Source organism: Hyperoodon ampullatus (genome assembly GCF_949752795.1).
Source record: "Hyperoodon ampullatus genome assembly, chromosome: 10".
Classification (NCBI taxonomy): domain Eukaryota; kingdom Metazoa; phylum Chordata; class Mammalia; order Artiodactyla; family Ziphiidae; genus Hyperoodon; species Hyperoodon ampullatus.
This window is the reverse complement of record NC_136923.1, coordinates 2,843,962-2,863,402: the sequence shown is the minus strand read 5'-3', so window position 1 is coordinate 2,863,402 and position 19,441 is coordinate 2,843,962. Positions and strand designations below refer to the sequence as shown.

The 19,441-nt window shown below is 44.9% G+C and overlaps 1 protein-coding gene across 1 annotated transcript in view; it reads left to right on the top strand.

The window, feature by feature from the left end:
* Window positions 1–4,030: 4,030 nt before the first annotated feature.
* The window catches only part of ACAD9 (acyl-CoA dehydrogenase family member 9), a gene marked incomplete at its 5' end in the record, with an annotated part of 60,018 nt that continues 44,607 nt past the window's right edge, over window positions 4,031–19,441 (top strand). Inside the window, 2 exons of the mRNA XM_079712718.1 lie at window positions 4,031–4,180; window positions 8,465–8,558. Coding sequence (XP_079568844.1) covers window positions 4,031–4,180; window positions 8,465–8,558 — 244 coding nt within the window. The remainder of the gene's footprint in view (window positions 4,181–8,464; window positions 8,559–19,441) is intronic.

Sequence of the window (19,441 nt, the reverse complement as noted above, 5' to 3'; positions counted from 1 at the left end):
TGTGACCGGACCCTAAAATGATGACTCTTTATACTGTTCCTTATAGTGTTTTCCTTGACACTTGGAAGGTGTTTTTATTAGTTGGGGGCTGCTGTAACAAACCCCCAAATGTCAGTGGCTTCATACAGTACATATTTCTTGCTCCTGTTAATATTCAACATGGGTGTTCCTATTCCATGGCTGGCTTTCCTCCTTTGGAGGAAAAGACCAATATTCAAAGACCTAGGCCTTTCCCATCTCATCCCGCCACCCACTAGGGCCGAGTCTTCTGCTTCCAGCTGGTGGAAGAGGAGGCAGCAGAGAATGACCGCTCATTTCTTAAAAGCTGGAAGGAAGCCATTGATTCTAAACCATAGCAGGAGCCCTGGGTGTGTGGGCTGTGAGACACGGCCCCAGCCCCGTGGTCGCTGTTAGGCCCTGCTTATTGATGTTGCCATGTGCCAAGAATCACACCCTCATGTCTTAGTCTGCAAGGGCCGCTGTAACAAAGAACCACAGACCGGGGGCTTCAACAGTCTACTGTCTCCCACTTCTGGTGGCTAGAAGTCCAAGATCAAGGTGTTGGCAGGGTTGGTTCCTTCTAGGGCTGAGAATCTGTCCCAGGCCTCTCTCCCAGCTTCTGCAGTTTGCTGGCCACCTTGGCCTTCCTTGGCCCGTAGAATCGTTAACTTGATCTCTGTCTTCACCCTCACATGGCATCTCCCTATGTGCACTTCTTTGTCCACATTTCTCCTTCTTATAAGGGCACCGGTTGTACTGGGCTAGGAGTCCACCCCACCCCGCTATGACCTCTTCCTAGCTTAGCTCATTATATCTGCAACACAATGCAATAGGAAACCCTCATTTCAAATAAGGTCACATTCTCAGGTGCTGGGGGTTAGGATTTCAACAAATGAATTTTGGGGGACACAATTCAACCCATAACACCTCGTTACATTTGTGGCTTTCAACAAGCCAGTGACTTCCATGTTTCCGTAATAAAGTGGGCAAATACACATCAAAAAGGAAGGAAGTAGTAGTGGACAACATAATTTAGTGTATGAGACAACATTTTTCTTTGAGGGACACCTCTCTTCTTGCAGGTATTTGATGTCTGGACAGTGAGGTGTCAGCCAACTTCTCTCGGCAGGAAATGCTCTGGTGATAACTGTGCATGATTTATCTGTGAGCCTTTAGTTAGGATGCTGATGGCTACGAGGCAGGGACCTTGACTAGACTCTCATTTTTCACATGACTGACTATTGACCTTGTAGCCTTAGGACAGGAGACAACGCCACCCCTTTCTTCTAATTCTGTGTTCATAAATGTCTCCATGACCTTCCCCACTGTATGGCTTTCACACTGAGGGGTGTAGGAATAGTTTCCTACTCAGAGGATATGCCAGAGGCCCAGAGCCAAGCATCCTGGTATGCTACCACCAACACGATGGCCACACAAGAGTGCCAGATTATTTGCTGGTAAGTCATGGGTGAGAACCAGTTGTACTGACGTGATCATACAGAAGGACGTTCAGATCTACTCGGTGAGAGTGTTTTAAATATGAACTGTGGAAATTCTATGTCTAAAGCAAACTTTAAAAATGACATCCTATTTCTCAGAGGCTAATACTCAAGTATAAGATGGAAATCTCAGTGTGTAACCATTTTTTATTTTTATATTATTACAAGAAAAACATTGATCATTTGCTGTGGTAGATGCTTTTGTAAGGATTTAGTTAATCCTCACAAAAGTTCTGTGAGGTAAGTGATATTATACTCATTTTTACAGATGAGAAAGCTGAATTTAGAAACTGGCAAAGTAGTAGAACTCCAGAACTTTTCCCATTGTACATGCTACTAGAGTACGTAGAAATTATGCCTTAATTTTTTTCTAATTTTTGTTTTGGAAACTGTGTGCCACTGAATTTCTCACTTGTTTAATTTAGGGAGGATCCAACCAAATTAGGATCCACTAAAGAGGATCCAGCACATTATCAGGTGACTTGATTGATTTGACTACATTTGTTTTGGCCAAAATGTACACCAGCTCATACTTAAAACCCAGCAATGGCACTTTTTCTTTGTTTCACCCGCAGAGTTAATTCACAAAGGCACTTGTTACCAAATGCCTTCTTGAGAAGCTGAATGCTGAAACTGGCAAATACTGACCACTGATGAAGAAACCAGGTGACAAGCCTTTAAAAGTGAAAGACAAAATAGAGAACACATTGCAGAAGATGCCTGCAAGTACAGGTATTTTGCAACCAAGAAAGTTTTTGAGCTCTTTTTTTCCCTGATGCTATGTCATTGATCAGGATAGGGTAGGATAATCAAATAGTTTAGAAATCCCACTAGGGGATTAAAGACACAGAGGGAATTTTAAGGGAGTTTGGGAGACTGTGTAAGCTAATGACCACTCAAGAGAAGAATCCAGTAACCTAGCAACGATCTACACTACCTTGAAGGAAGACAGGTGCCTCCAAGCGCCAGGCACATTTAAGCCACAAACCCTGATAGTTAAAGCACAAGAAAAAGACATGGGGTCTGAATCTTGTTACATGAAGTCAGGGAGTTAATCATCCTTTAAGAATAGCATTTCTGCGTGTAGCCAAGATGGAAATATAGGTGAAAAGGAAAGAAACTAGGTGAAAGGAGACATTCTACCGAAACCTGAGATTAATTACCATATTTTAGTCTATGTTACTACTCTTTTGCTAATATAAATATGAATTAAATAGCGCCATGACATCCCTGGTCAGACCATATAGGGTCACAGGAGGAACTAATGATGTAAGCCTTGACGTTTGCCCAAGAATGAGGAAGGTGGTCTTCTCCCCTCCCCACTTTTTCTTGGATGATAAAGATGTAGCCCTCTTGGTTCTCAGGGCTCCGTTCCCTTGCCAGCCCGCTTGTATCTCTCACAAGCGTCCTGTGCTAACAGACTCACTCTTTGCCTATCACTTTGCCTCACACCGACTTCCTTCTGCAACCAGACAAAATAACCTGAGCTTCAGTTAAGTCCTACCACCAGGTGAGAGGTTTTAATTAAAAGACAGTGGGTTCGCGTCCACATCTGAGATGCAGGGTGGGGGTTGAGTCCCAATCTGACTTTTGGCTGGGTTCGAGTCCCTCCCGAGAAGGACTGCGTTTTCATTATCAAGTCTTTACCCATACAAGTGTACCTTTTATTGGGTCTGGCACAGCACGCTGAGCTGAATGCGTTTCCCACTGCTCTCTGAATATTGACGGTGGCAGAGAGCATTGCCAATGAGAAAAAGGCGTATTGTTACTGCCCTGTAAATGCGACAGGCAGGGCGCAGGCACAGGTGAGGAGGGCCTTCAGGGCATCGCTGGGTGTGGGGAGGGGGGCGCCCTCCCCCCTACCCCGTCCCTGCCACCGGTCCCGGCTCCAGCTTCTCCCCCCCAGCCCCGCCCACCCTTGCCGTTCAGGTTGGCGTTTCCCAGGGACGTAGTGACTACAGGGTTTTATCCAGACCGCTCTGGTGGAATATCTTTCCTTTTCTTCTCCCCACCCCCCATATATGTGAGAAATACGTAAGCTATGAAGCAAAACCAAAGGAATCCTCACTAATCACCCACTTAAAAGCAAGGACCGTAACCCGTGTGTGCGCTCCCTCCAGAGATAATCAATATCGTGAATTTCCCCCACCCCCCCGCTTTGTAGTTCCACCATGTCCTCGTTGCCCCAGCTGGCGAGAGGGAGGCAAGTGGAAGCAGCTGGGCCACCGCTTAGGTTCCGGCTCCCGGAGACGCTGCCCCGGCTGGTAATTTACCGCATTTAGGCAACCACTGCAGGTGATTGAAAACAGCACGCCGCCGCCGCCGCCGCCGCCCAATCGCGAAGCCGCCCAATCGCGAGATCGCCAGGATTGGCCGCGGCCCCGGCCAGGGCCCGAGGCCGCGCAAGCGCGTTGGCGGCCGGCGGGGCGGCGCAGGTGGGTGGCGTCATCGGGAGGCGCGACCCCGGGGCAAGTGATTAAAGCGCTGGGAAAGCGGCGGCGGCGGCGGCGGCGAGAGCGACTCGGGACAGCATGAGCGGCTGCGGGCTCTTCTTGCGCTCGGTGGCGACGGCGCGCTTATGCCGTGCCCTGGTGGCCTTCACCGCGAGTCGGCGCCCGCTGCGCACCAGTCCACCGAGCCAAGCTTTCGCCAAGGAGCTCTTCCTGGGCAAAATCGAGAAGGTAACGCCGAGCCCCGGCCAGCCATTGCCCTTCCTCCTCGCCTTTTGCCCTTTGCGGGAAGGGCCCGGCCGAGCCTGGTTAGAGTCCCCACACCTGCCGTAGAAACTCACCTGCGGGCGGGCGTGCTAACCCTGTGGCTCTGAGGAGCTATGGTTTTGACCTGTGTTCTAGCTAACGCCTGCCGGGACCCCCGGGGAAACCCTAGGCGAGGTGGTCGCTAAGTCATCCACAACTCAACACTCCGGCCGCGAACTGGGGGGGCGGGAGGGGGTTTCCTGTTTCCTAAGCACAGACCATGCCACTCCTCTCTCTGTTGGCTTCTACGGCCGAGTCTCAACGCCTCACCCCACCTTTCAGGTTCCCCAGAAGCCCAGCTCAAAGGTGCCTTCCCCGCCCGTCCCTTCCACGGGTCGCACGACCTAGTGTTACTAAGCACTCACCGGCCTCTTACAGTCAGAAGACTTGGATTTGACCTTGACTCTGTGACTTTGAGTCCCAGTTCTTTCAGCCTTAAAACGGAGCTTGCGATGTGTTCTGCGTCTCAGATGTGTTGTAACGAGACGTATATACGTGGAAATGCTTTTTAAACTGTTAAGATGCGGTACAGATTCTTGAAGCAGCAGAATGAGTAGTCGGTGCTGGCGTCAACACCTACTAGTCTTGTGACCTTGGGCTATTAACTCCTGTGAAGTGCCTCAGTGCTCTCATACAGAAAATAGGAGTAAAAACAGCCCTCCCCCCTCCCACAGGTGGCCCGCAAGCCAAAGAAAAATGTGTGTAAAGTGCTTTGAGCTTGGCTGGAATCTTGGCTGATTCTGTATTACTTTAGGAGTTATTTCCTGGTTTTTCTAGGACATTCTCTAAGGTCGTCAGGCATTACAGATGCAGACGCTCTGACTGGAGTGGTTTGCCCTGCTAGAAGTACAAAGCTAGCTCCTAAAGTTAGGGAAGCCATTTCCTCCAGAACCTGGGGCTGTGTGCTGCTCTGTCGTGGGACCCCCGTGGCTCCCAGCAGCTTGGGGAAGAAAGAACACACATTTTTCTGTTACCGACCAGGGTTCTTGGCCTTCCCCAAGAAATAGTAATTTACTAGAGGCCAGACAAGAAATTCGGGCAAGGCTTTATCGGGGCCTGTGCTGCAGCAGGTGGGAACAAGAACAAACAGCATGTTCCCTTGCTCGCTCAATCCCCAAGGGGGGCAAACTTGTTTCTTACATGGGGTGAGGGTAGAAATGTGTCCAGGGGTCAGGCCGGAGAGGTGGTTTTGTCCACCCCTTAGGTGGTGGTGTGTGCAGGGGGCATGTGGGGTACTCTGTTTTTTCTCCAGGCTCTTCAAAAGTGGCAGTTGGTTTTTGTTTTGTTTTTTTTTTTTGGTCTTTTCGTATCTCTTGGATCCAGAATTTGCCCCAACTGCGCATGCACACAGTTACTTTTAGTCCCATACAGTTTCTTTGTGTTTTGTTGCTCAAGGAGAGATGTGTCCAGGTACAATGATTGCAGCACTGCAACAAAGAGTCCCAGGTCCCAGCCTGTCTCATTTCATGCTCCTCTTTCTCCAAACCTATGGCGCCACCTCCCCCATCCTCACTCTCACCTGTCGGCTTTGCTTCCTGTTTCACTGGGAAAATACACGCAGTCAGGTAAGAACTTCTATCACCACGCTTACCCCCTCCTCCCCACATGTGTGCCCATGTGGTCTGCGTTCTCTGCACTGATGTGGGGGAACCGTCTACTCCCAGCAAAGGCCAGCTATACCCCAAGCTTTCTCAGCTACTCAAGGACATTGATTCCTTCTTGTCTCCTTGACAAGTCCAAACATTAGACAACATTTCCAACCAGCTCATTCGGAGTTGAAGTTTTCTAAGGCTTAGTCTGTGGACTTCTCTTTTCATCTACAAGCATTCCTCTGATAATCTAATTCAGTATCATGCTGTCAGTATCCGGAAGATGCACATTTATTTCTCCAGCTGAGATTTCTCCCCTGAACTCCATACTCTTCATATCTACCTTTCTACTCAAAAGCTACGCTTGGATGTTACTAGGCATCGCCCGTCTAACCCACCCTAAGCTGAGCTCCTGGTCTCTCCACCCAATCCTGTCTTTCCTCCCGCTCTTCTTATCGGAGAGGGTGGTGACTCTGCTCTTCCACTTGTTCAGGTCAAATACCTGGAGTCAGCTTTGACACCTCCTGTTCTCATAAGCCACATCTAATCTGACAGCAAATCCCGTTTTCTGTACGTTCAGGTTCTATTTAGAATCTGACAGCTTCTAAGCACTTCTGCCGGTACCTCCCTGGTTCACGCAGACATCGTCTCTCTCAGCATTGTTGGGGTTTGAGCAGCAACGTGGTATCCGAGATGCTTAGAATCTCAGAACAGAAGGAGACCTTCATGATCACGCAGGCTGGCAGTTGTCCCCCTGGGGGACAGTTGGACCCAGGCTGTTCCTGAGAGCACCCCCAGGGCTGCTGCAGGGACCAGTGGGGGAGTCAAGTGGGAGGGATCTGGGTGACTTTTCTCCCCGTTCACGGCCTCAGCCAGAGCAGCTTGGCTTGCATCTGTTGTGCATATTTGGTTTCTGCACTGGATTTATTTGAAAAACCGGTTGTACTTTCAAAAATTTGAAAAGTGCTGATGAAATTGAACCCATCACCCAGGAGGCACCCCGTTTAGACTCTGAACACTGTCATCAGAGATTTGTTCTCACATGTGCTCGAGATCTCTCTCCTGGGGACAGTTGTCCTTTGGTTGCAGTTGAGGCCACCTGGTTCCCAGCCTGTTCTCTCCTCTCACCTGGCTGCTCGCTGGTACCAGAATCATCTCCCTCTAACACAGCCATTGCAGCAGGCCCAGGTGAGCCCGTGCAGGCCGGCCCAGTGGACGTGGCGTCTACATTCGGCTAAAGAGCCGGCTTTGTTCTAAGTGGCTGCGGGGTGGTGACAGCTCAGCATAATTTCCTTGTAGACCACCTTAGAGGCAGGGTCGAAGGTGGCCTGGAGGCAGGGATTCCTTTAAGTTTGGGCATGGCACCCACCTATCACCTGTACAGGTGGCCGGAGAGAAGAAAGTAGATTTGGGAGCCTGTAACTAGAGTGGCTGGTTATTTACAGGGCTGGAGAGGAGACAGGACTCCTCTGTTTTGAAGACCTTTCTCAAGATGCTTGGTGAGAGGTGCTATGAGGAGAGGGAGGGCTCCTGGGGGCGGCTTAGGGCCTGGGACATCACTTCTCAGCAGGTGTCGGTCAAATCCAGATATTCGGGTCACGCTGGCAGCTAACGGGGGGGTGGGGGGTTGGGGGGGGTGGAGCTCAAAAGCCAGAGGGCACAGCGGGATGATTTTAGGCAGCATACAGCCATGGCCTGGTTGGGAATCCAGGGTCAGTTGGAAACACTGTCCACTCCTCTGTCGGTTTGCGGTAGACTTGAAGCGGAGTTGCTCTCCAGGCTGTGGGGACAGGAGCAGAGCCAGTACCCAGTACAGATAATTGCAGCTGTTTCGTGGTCAGGACACCGCATCTCCTTTGAGCCTCACAGCTGCTCTCTGAGGCCTCACCTGTAGCAGGAGAGAAACTGACACTGAGAAGGGCTGTGACTTGCCCATCACACATCTAAGGATCGGCAGAGCCAGGGCCGCATTCGGTTGATGTGGCTCCTCGGCTGGGCCTCCTCTGGTGGCCCTGCTCAGCGCACGGAGCAGGGCTCATTAGGCAGGATGGGCAGGTGCTGGAGCTGGAGCTTGCAGCCAGGTGGGAACCCGGCAAGATGTCAGACCCGTGACCACAGTCCGTTCTTGTCAGTGGCAGCATCTTTGAGCTCACAGGACAACTGAGGTGGATTTCTGTGTTTTGGTAAAGAGCTTGCTCATCCATTATCTTCCGTGGTCCTCACAACGACCTTGAGTAAATATCACCTGCTCATTCTAGGTGAGAAAACCGCAGTGTGGACAGGTGATGGGATGTGGCTAAGGCTGCCCAGTTAGTAAGCTGCAAATCAGGGCCCAGACTGGGGTTTGAAATGTTAGTACAGGCTCTCTGCTCCATGGGGCAAGCTGACCAAAATTAGGAACAGTTTTGGGTCAGGGAGGAGGATGAACCAAGGTTGTGGAGCCTAACGCCCTTCCTTGTCTTAAGCTCCTTCTGAAGTTTGCTTTCCGGTTCCTTCAGCAAGTAAGGCTCTGCCAGCCGATGTGGAAACTAGCAAGTCTTTTTCCTTCCCTTTCGGTTGATATTGCCACTATGGGAGGTTGCCAAAAATTAAATTTTTACTACATGTTTATCATTTTTAGAAAGAAGTTTTCCCATTTCCAGAAGTTAGCCAAGATGAACTTAATGAAATTAATCAGTTTGTGGGACCTGTAGAAAAATTCTTCACTGAAGAGGGTATGTATGATTTTCTTTATCATTACCGATTTCCATTTTAATGGCAATGCTTTGATATTTATATTAGAAGCAGTGTACATTGATCATGGAGAAATAGTACTGTCGACATATTTTGCTTAAAAGATCATTCCAGGGCTTCCCTGGGAGCTCAGTGGTTAAGAATCTGCCTGCCAATGCAGTGGACACGGGTTCGAGCCCTGGTCCGGGAAGATCCCGCATGCCGCGGAGCAACTAAGCCCGTGTGCCACAACTACTGAGCCTGTGCTCTAGAGCCTGTGAGCCAGAACTCCTGAAGCCTGCGCTCTGGAGCCTGTGCTCCACAATGAGAGATGCCACCGCCAAGAGAAGCCCGCGCACCGCAACGAAGAGTAGCCCCTGCTCACCACAACTAGAGAAAAGCCAGCGTGCCGCAAGGAAGACCCAGTGCAGCCATAAATAAATCAATAAATCAATAAATCCACTGCTCCTGAATTACATGATATCTAGTTCAGTGCCTTTTTTTTTTTTTTTTTTTTTTGGCTGCATGTGGGATCCAGTTCCCTGACCAGGGATTGAACCCAGGCCCCCTGCATTGGGAGCACAGAGTTTAAGCCACTGGAGCACCAGGGAAGTCCCTACTTGAGTGCTTCTTAATGTATCTGTGGTGAAGGACCACTTTAAACATTTCAAACTGTTGCAGGCTAACACTTTTGTAAAATAGAATAAAAATGAACAATTAGAAAAATGGAATTAAAAAAACGTACAAAATACATCTATCATGTGCTTGGTTGTGTGGCAATGTCAAATTGCTGTAAATGTTTCTGAAGGTTTAATCTTGATTTCTGTACTTAGCTTGTTAGGAACCAGGGATGACCTAGGGACCAGACCATAGGTTGAGGGCACCAGTGTGGAGCGCAGGGTCCCTCGCTCAGGGGTCACTGCCCTTAGCGAGGGTAGTGACCTCTGCCTACGGGAGTCCCTTGGGGGGTTGAGCAATGACAGATTGACAGCAGTGCTTCCCCACCGCTCAGGACCCCAAGGAGTTTTGTTTGTGTGGGTTTTATCTATCAACTGGTGCCCTTTTACAAATTAAAGCTGAGGAACTTTTAAAATGCTGTGTTCATTTATTACTTCATTTAAAAATAATAAGCCCATCACATGTTAACATAAACAATGTCTTTTTTCAGTTATTAAACTCTTTTTTTAATTTTATTGGAGTGTAGTTGATTTATAATGTATTAGTTTCAGGTGTACAGCAAAGTGTTTCAGTTATACATATATTCATTCTTTTTCAGATACTTTTATGATACAGGTTATCACAGATTACTTTTTTAACAAGATTTTATTTATTTTTTTATAAATTTATTTATTTATTTTTTGGCTGCATTGGGTCTTCGTTGCTGCGCACGGGCTTTCTCTAGTTGCGGCAAGCAGGGGCTACTCATTGCGGTGGCTTCTCTTGTTGTGGAGCATGGGCTCTAGGCACGCAGGCTTCAGTAGTTGTGGCTTACGGGCTCAGTAGTTGTGGCACGCGGGCTTAGCTGCTTCGCGGCATGTGGGATCTTCCCAGACCAGGGCTTGAACCTGTGTTCCCTGCGTTGGCAGGCAGATTCTTAACCACTGGCCATCAGGGAAACCCGATAACAGATTATTGTGTAGAGTTCCCTGTGCTATAAAGTAGGTCCTTGTTGGTTATCTATCTTATATATAGTAGTGTGTGTATGTTAATCCCAACCTCCTAATTTATCCCTCCCTCCCACGTTTCCCCTTTGGTAACCATGAGTTTGTTTTCAATATCTGTAGGTCTGTTTCTGTTTTGTAAGTTCATTTTTTTAAAATTAGATTCCATATAAGAGTGATATTTGTCTTTCTCTGTCTGACTTACTAGACTTCGTATGATAATCTCTAGGTCCCTCCATGTTGCTGCAAATGGCATTATTTCATTTTTAGTAATATTCTATTGTATATTACTGAGCAATATCCCATTGTATTTGTGTAATATTCCATTGTATATGTGTACCACATGTTATTTTTATTTATTTATTTGTTTGTTTGTTTATTTATTTATTTATGGCTTCATTGGGTCGTCGTTGCTGCGCACAAGCTTTCTCTAGTTGCGGCGAGCGGGGGCAACTTTTCGTTGTGGGGTGCAGACTTCTCATTGCAGTGGCTTCCCTTGTTGTGGAGCACGGGCTGTAGCCTCACGGGCTTCAGTAGTTGTGGCACACGGCCTCAGTAGTTGTGGCACGTGGCCTCAGTAGTTGTGGCACAGGGGTTTAGTTGCTTCGTGGCATGTGGGATCTTCCCAGACCAGGGATTGAGCCTGTGTCTCCTGCATTGGCAGGCAGATTGTTAACCACTGCACCACCAGGGAAGTCCACTACATCTTTATCCATTCCTCTGTTGTTGGACATTTTGGTTGCTTCCATGTCTTGGCTATTGTAAATAGTGCTGCAGTGAATAAACAGTGTTTTTGATGAAGAGTGGCATTGTTTTACAGTTTTGCGAATTTTTTGGCTTATTGGAAGACAGCTGGATTCTTTTTTTTTTTTTTTTTTTTTTTTTTTTTTTTTTTTTTTTTTTTTTTGCATTACACGGGCTTCTCACTGCTGTGGCCTCTCCCGTTGCGGAGCACAGGCTGTGGACGCGCAGGCCCAGCAGCCATGGCTCACGGGCCCAGCCGCTCCGCGGCACGTGGGATCCTCCCAGACCGGGGCACGAACCCGTGTCCCCTGCATTGGCAGGCGGACTCTCAACCACTGCGCCACCAGGGAAGCCCCAGCTGGATTCTTATATCTGTTTTTACATTTAATCTGTGATACAAACCACATAGGCCCTGGAAGACTCCACTGTAGGCTCATGACAGAACTAGGATTAAAAAGGCAAAGAGCATCTTTATTTTATTAAAATAGTTTTCTGGGCTTCCCTGGTGGCACAGTGGTTGAGAGTCTGCCTGCCGATGCAGGGGACACGGGTTCGTGCCCCGGTCTGGGAAGATCCCACATGTCGTGGAGTGGCTAGGTCCGTGAGCCATGGCCACTGAGCTTGCGTGTCCGGAGCCTGTGCTCCGCAACGGGAGAGGCCACAACAGTGAGAGGCCTGCGTACCGCCAAAAAAAAAAAATAGTTTTCTTCTGTGGACTCCCTGGAAGTCTGGCGGGTCCCCTGGGCACCCTTTGAGAACTGCTGATCTACAGAGCTACCATGTTTCTACTTTTAAAAGTTGCTGAGTTGTGTATAAATATGTTTTGTTTATTCTATTTTTGTTCTAGTGGTTATCTCACTACTACTCTCTATTTTTAGTTCCTTAGTTCCTTATTCTTCTATTTATACTTACTATCTGGTTTGTCAGGCTTTTTTTTTCCTTCCAATTTTTATTGAGGTATAATTAATTTACAATAAATTGTACATATTTAAAGTGTACAATTTGATAAATTTTGGCATGTAAACATTACTGCCAAGGAATCATCAACACAGTTAATGTAATAAACATACCCATTACCTCTAAAAGTTTTTTTTCAAAGTTTAACAATTAAAATTTATTATTAAACTTTTTTAAAATTATAGTTCATTTATAAAGTTGTGTTAGTTTCAGGTGTACAGCACAGTGATTCAGATATATATATATATATATATATATATATATATATATATTCTTTTTCAGATTCTTTTCCCTTATAGATTGTTACAAAATACTGAGTATAGTTCCCTGGGCTATATGGTAGGTCCTTGTTGGTTAGCTGTATTGTGTATAGTAGTGTGTAGGTGTTAATTCCAACCTCCTAATTTATCCCTCCCCACACCTTTCCCCTTTGATAACCATAAGATTGTTTTCTATGTCTGAAAGTCTGATTGTTTTCTATTTCTGCTTTGTAAATAAGGTCTTTTTTTCCCTTTTTTAATTGAAGTATAGCTGATTTACAATGCTGTGCCAGTCTCTGCTGTACAGCAAAGTGACTCAGCTATACCCACATATAGGTTCTTTTTTTATATTCTTTTCCATTATGGTATATCACAGGATATTGAATATAGTTCCCTGTGCAATATGTAGGACCTTGTTCTTTATCCATTCGATATGTAATAGTTTGCATCTACCAACCCCAAACTCCCAGTTCAACTCTACCCTCCACCCGTGCGCTGGGGCAACCACAGGTCTGTTCTCTATGTCTGTGAGTCTGTTTCTGTTTTGTAGATAAGTTCATTTGTGCCATATTTTAGATTCCCCATATAAACGATATCATACGGTATTTGTCTTTCTTATTCTGACTTACTTCACTTAGTATGATAATCTCTAGTTGCACCCATGTTGCTGCAAATGGCATTATTTCATTCTTTTTTATGGCTGAGTAGTATTCCATTGTATACATGTACCACACCTTGATCCATTCATCTGTCAGTGGACATTCAGGTTGTTTCCATGTCTTGGCTATTGTGAATAATGCTGCTATGAACATACGGGTGCATGTATCTTTCTGGATTAGAGTTTTGTCTGGATATATTCCCAGGAGTGGGATTGCTGGATCATACGTTAATTCTATTTTTAGTTTTCTGAGGAACCTCCATACTGTTCTCCATAGTGGCTGCACCAATTTACATTCCCACCAACAGTGTAGGAAGGTTCCCTTTTCTCCACACCCTCTCCAGCATTTGTTATTTGTAGACTTTTTAATGATGGCCATTCTGACCAGTGTGAGGTGGTACCTCATTATAGTTTCATTTGCATTTCTCTAATGATTAGAGATGTTGAGCATCTTTTCATGTGCCTACTGGCAAGCTGTGTGTCTTCTTTGAAGAAATGTCTATTTAGGTCTTCTGTCCATTTTTCGCTTGGATTGTTTTTTTGTTGTTGAGGTGTATGAGCTGTTTGTATATTTTGGAAATTAAGCCCTTGTCTGTCCCATCATTTGCAGATATTTTCTCCCAGTCCATAGGTTGTCTTTTCGTTTTTTTTATAGTTTCCTTTGCTGTGAAAAAGCTTGTAAGTTTGATTAGGTCCTGTTTGTTTATTTTTGGTTTTCTTTCTGTTGCCTTGGGAGACTGACCTAAGAAAACATTGGTAGGATTTATGTCAGAGAATGTTTTGCCTATGTTCTCTTCTAGGAGTTCTGTGGTGTCATATGTTTAAGTCTTTAAGCCATTTTGAGTTTATTTTTGTGTATGGTGTGAGGTTGTGTTCTAACTTCACTGATTTACATGCAGCTGTCAAACTTTCCCAGCACCACTTGCTGAAGAGAAAGTCTTTTCCCCATTTTATATTCTTGCCTCCTTTGTCGAAAATTAGTTGACCATAGGTGTCTGGGTTTATTTTTGAGCTTTCTATTCTGTTCCATTGATCCGTATGCCTGTTTTTGTACCAATAACACACTGTTTTGATTACTGTAGCTTTTTTTTTTTATATTTATTTATTTGGCTGCACCGGGTCTTAGTTACAGCACACAGGATCTTTGTTGTGGCATACGGGATCTTTAGTTGTGGTCTGTGGGATCTTTAGTTGCAGCATGCAGGACTTAGTTGCCGCATGCAAACTCTTAGTTGCAGCATGTGAGATCTAGTTCCCTGACCAGGGATCGAACCCGGGCCCCCTGCATTGGGAGCCTTAGCCACTGGACCACCAGGGAAATCCCTGTAGCTTTGTAGTATTGTCTGAAGTCTGGGAGAGTTATGCCTCCTGCTTCCCGCCCCCCGCCTCAGGATTGCTCTGGCAATTCTGGGTCTTTTATGGGTCCATATTAAATAAATTTTTGGATTATTCTACTTCTGTGAAAAATGTCATGGGTAATTTGATAGGGATCGCATTAAATGTGTAGATTGCTTTGGGTAGTATTGCTATTTTAGAAATATTAATTCTTCCAATCCAAGAGTGTGGGATATCTTTCCATTTCTTTGAATCCTCTTTTATTTCCTTTATTAATGTTTTATAGTTCTCAGCGTGTAAGTCTTTCACCTCCTTGGTCAGGTTTATTCCTAGGTGTTTTTTTTTTTAATTGGTGCAATTTTAAATGGTAGTTTTTTTTTTTTACATTCCCTTTCTGGTATTTCATTGTTAGTGTAAAGGAATGCAACTGATTTCTGAATGTTTATCTTGTATCCTGCTACTTTGCTGAATTCATTTATTAGATCTGGTAGTTTTTGTGTAGAGTCCTTAGGGTTCTCTATATATAGTATCATGTCATCTGCATGTAGTGACAGTTTTACCTCTTCCCTTCCAATTTGGATGCCTTTTATTTCTTGTCTGAAGTCTTTCAGCTTTTCACCGTTGAGTATTATATTGTCTGTTCGTATTATATTGGGATTTCTCATAAATGGCTTTTATTATGTTGAGGTATGCTCTCTCTATTCCCACTTTGGTAAGAGTTTTTATCATGAATGGATGCTGAATTTTGTCAAATGCTTTTTCTGCATCTATTGAGATGATCATGTGGTTTTTTACTTTTCTTTTATTAATTTGTATTACATTGATTGATTTGCATATGTTGAAGCATCCTTGTGAACCTGGGATGAATCCCACTTGGTCGTGGTGTATGATCTTTTTTATGTGTTTTTGGATTCGGTTTGCTAATACCTTGTTGAGAATTTTTGCATCTATATTAATCAAAGATATTGACCTGTAATTTTCTTTTTTTGGTGGTATCTTTGTCTGGTTTTGGTATCAGGATGATTGTGGCTTCACAGAATGTCTTTTGGAGTGTTCCCTCCTCTGCAGTCTTTTGGTTTTTTGGGGGGGTATTTTTTGTTTTGTTTTTTTTTTTCAGTACGCCGGCCTCTCACTGTTGTGGCCTCTCCCGTTGCGGGGCACAGGCTCCGGATGCGCAGGCTCAGCGGCCATGGCTCACGGGCCCAGCCGCTCCGCGGCATGTGGGATCTTCCCGGACCGGGGCACAAACCCCTGTCCCCTGCATCGGCAGGCGGACTGTCAACCACTGCGCCACCAGGGGAGCCCCTCTGCAGTCTTTTGGAAGAGTTTGAGAAGAATCCGTATAAGTTCTTCTTTGTATGTTTGGTAGAATTCACCTGTGAAGTCATTGGGTCCTGGACTTTTGTTTGTAGGAAGTTTTTTTTGTTACTGATTCTATTTCTCTTCTAATGGTCGTTCTGTTCAAATTATCTCTTTCTTCTGGATTAAATTTGGTGGGCTGTATGTTTCTAGAAAATTGTCCATTTCTTCTGGGTTGTCAAATTTGTTGACATGTAATTGTTCATAGTATTCTCTTACGGTCTTTTGTATTTCTGCAATATCAGTTGAGATTTCTCCTTTCTCATTTCTTGTTTATTTGGGTTCCCTGTCTTTTCTTGGTGAGCGTGGCCAGAGGTTCGTCAATTTTGTTTACGCTTTCAAAGAACCAGCTCTTATTTTTGTTGATTTTTTTCTGTTGTTTTTTTAATCTCTAATTTGTTTATTTTCTCCCTGATCTTTATTATTTCCTTCCTTCTACTGATGTAAGGTTTAGTTTGTTCTTTTTCTAATTCTTTTTAGGTGGTAGATTACGTTGTTTACTTGAGATTTTTCTTATTTTTGATGAAGGCCTGTATCTCTACGAACGTCCCTCTAAGAACTGCTTTTGCTGCGTCCCATAGACTTTGCATAGTTGTGTTTTCCTTGTCGTTTGTCTCAAGGTATTTTTAAATTTCCTTATTTACCCATTGGTGTTTTAGGAGCATGGTATTTTGTCTCCATGTAATCTTTTTTCTAATTTCTTTTCCTGTTGTTGATTTCTAGTTTCATGCCATTGTGATCAGAGAAGATGCTTGAAATAATTTCTGTACTCCTATTAAATTTGTTGAGCTTAGTTTTGTGCCCTAGGATGTGGGCAGTCCTGGAGAATGTTCCGTGTATGCTTGAAATGAATGTATATTCTGTTTTTTTTTGATGTAGTGTCCTGAAAATGTCAATTAAGTCTTACTGTTCTGTTGTATCATTTAGGACCTCTGTTGCCATATTGATTCTGTCTGGAAGATCTGTCCATTGATGTGAGTGGGGTATTAAAGTCTCCTACTATTGTATTCCTATCCATTCTCCCTTTATGTCTGTTAGTGTTTGTTGTATGTATGGGTGGTCCTATATTAGGTGCATATATGTTGATGAGTGTAAAATCCTCCTCTTGTACTGATCCTGTTATTATATAGTGTCCTTCTTTATCTTTCTCTATAGCGTTTGCTTTAATCTATTTTATCTGATATGAGTATTGCAAATCCTGCTTTCTTGTCATTTCAGTTTGCATGAAATATATTTTTCCATCCCCTCACTTTCAATCTATGTGTTTGCCCTCAGGTGGGTCTCTGGTAGGCAGCATATGGTAGGCTCTTGTTTTTTTTTAATCCAGTTTGCCAGTCTGTCTTTTGATTGGAGCATTTAGTCCATTGACATTTAAGGTAATTACTGTCACATAAGTATTTATTGTCATTTCAAACCTTGTTTCTTCTTTGTTCCCTTTTCTTTTTTTCTTTTTGTGGTTTGATGATTTCGTTGTGTTTATCCTTGCTTTCACAAATAGGTTTTTTTTTTTCTTTTTGATCTGTATACTGGCTGATTTAAGTGATTTACTTCCAATTGTGATTTCCTCTTTCCTATTTCTTCTTCTTCTTTTCTGTTTAGAGATGATGACCTTTCAATATTTCTTTTAGGATAGGTTTAGTATTGCTGTATTTTTAGTTTTTGCTTGTCTGAGAAATTCTTTATTTCTCCTCCTATTCTAAATGATAATGTTGCTGGGTAGAGTATTCTAGGTTGCAGATTTTTCTCTTTCAAGACTTTGAATATATTTTGCCACTCCCTTCTGGCCTGCAGTGTTTTTGTAGAGAAATCAGCTGATAGCCTTATGGGGGTTCCTTTGTAAAGAAATGTTTGTTTTCCTCTTGCTGCCTTTAGAATTCTCTCTAACTTTTTCCACTTTTATTATAATATGTCTTGGTGTAGGTCTGTTTGGGTTCAACTTGTGTGGGACCCTCTGTGCTTCCTGTATCTGGATATGTTTCCTTCTTGAGGTTTGGGATGTGTTCAGCCATAATTTCTTCAGATACATTTTCAATCCCCTTTTCTCTTTCTTCTCCTTCTGGAATTCCTATTATGTGTAGATTGACCCACTTTATATTATCCCATAGGTCTCTTATATTGCTTTCTTTTTTTGCATTTGGTTTCCTTTCTGCTGTTTTCATTGGGTAATTTCCATTAGTCTGTATTCCAGGTCACTTATTCTTTCTTCTGCATTATTCATTCTGCTCTTCATTGCCTTGAGCTTGGCTTTTGTCTTGGCAAATGAATTTTCTAATTTTTCTTGGGTCCTTCTTATAGTTTCTAGTTCATTTTTACGGTAATCTGAATTTCTGTCAATAACCTTTCTTAATTCCTTCAATATTTTCATTATCTCCTTCTTGAACTCAGTGTCTTTTTTTAAAATTATTTATTTATTTGGCTGTACTGGGTCCTCATTGCAGCATGCGGGATCTTTTAGTTGTGGCATGGGGAATCTTTAGTTGCAGCATGCGAACTCTTAGTTGTGGCATGTGGGATCTAATTCCGTGACCAGGGATTGAACCCAGGCCCCCTACATTAGGAGCATGGAGTCTTAGCCAGTGGACCACCAGGGAAGTCCCTTGGTGTCTGTTATACTGAAGAGGTGTGTTTCATTGTTCCTTCAGGGGAATTTTCTTGGTCTTTTAACTGAGAGTGATTCTTCTGCTTCTTCATTTGGCTTATATTTCTCTTAGTCTGTCATTTAGGAGAAACAGTTACCTCCTGTAATCTTGGAGGGCTACTTATATGCAGGAGTGTCCCTGTGTAGCTTGTGTGAGTTTAATATTTTTTTGGCGTGAAGGCAGTTTTTGTTGATGCTTGCTGTCTCTTTCCTCAGCATATGCTGGCTCATATCCCTTTGGTAGGGGCGTGCATGTACACACGTGCACAGCTCACACGGGCTCCCAGGGAGGCGGGAGCAGTGGTTGGCTTCCGGTTACGGGTCCCTCCGCAGCGGTGATGGTGGGTCACATGCCCCTGGGTGGTTGGCACCAGGTCGCAAGGCCCTCGGCAGGGTGAGCCACACAGGCTCCTGGGAAGGTGGGGACAGTGATCTGCACCTGCTCCCAAGACCCTTGGCGGTGGCGGCGGCAGCAGCCTGCGCCCACCTCTGGAGTCCCAAGATGGCAGCTTGCTCCTGCCCTCGGAGCTCATGTAGGCAGTGACCTGCCGCCTGCGAGTGTTCGCGTTCGGAGAAAGAAGCTTCTATGGTGGGCCCACCCCTCTCTCCTCGCATGCCCCCCAGCACTGGTGCCTTGCCTCTCTGGCAGGCCCAGGCTTCTTCCTGGACTCCCTCAGTGGTGGTGCACTACACCCCAGCCCCCTCAGGCTGTCTTTATCCAGCCCATCCCAGTCCTCGCCCCAGGGTCTGACCTCAGTAGCCGAGCCTCAGTACCCAGCCCCCACCTGCCCCAGTGGGTAGTGACTATTGTTTCAGGCTGGCGAGTGCCCGTCGGCAGCAGCCCTCTGTGCAGGTCTCTTTCCACTTTGCCCTCTGTACCCCTGTTGCTGCACTCTCCTCCAAGGCTTTGGAGCTCACCCTCTGTCCCCACCAGTGAGGGGACTTCCCAGTGTGTGGAAACCTTTCCGCTTCACAGCTCCCTCCCAGAGGCGCAGGTCCCATCCTGATTCCTTTCTCTCTCTTTTTTTTCTTTTTTCCTTTGCTCTACCCAGTTACATGGAGATTTCCTTGCCCTTTTGGAAGTCTGAGGTCTTCTGCCAGCATTCAGTAGATGTTCTGTAAGAGTCGTTCCACATGTAGAAGCATTTTTTAAAAATTTAATTCATTTAAATTTAAATTTATTTTATTTTTTTAAAGTTTTTTGAAAATTTTTTATTGTGGTAAAAGACACATAATAAAATTTAACTATCTTAATGATTTAGAAGTGTGCAGT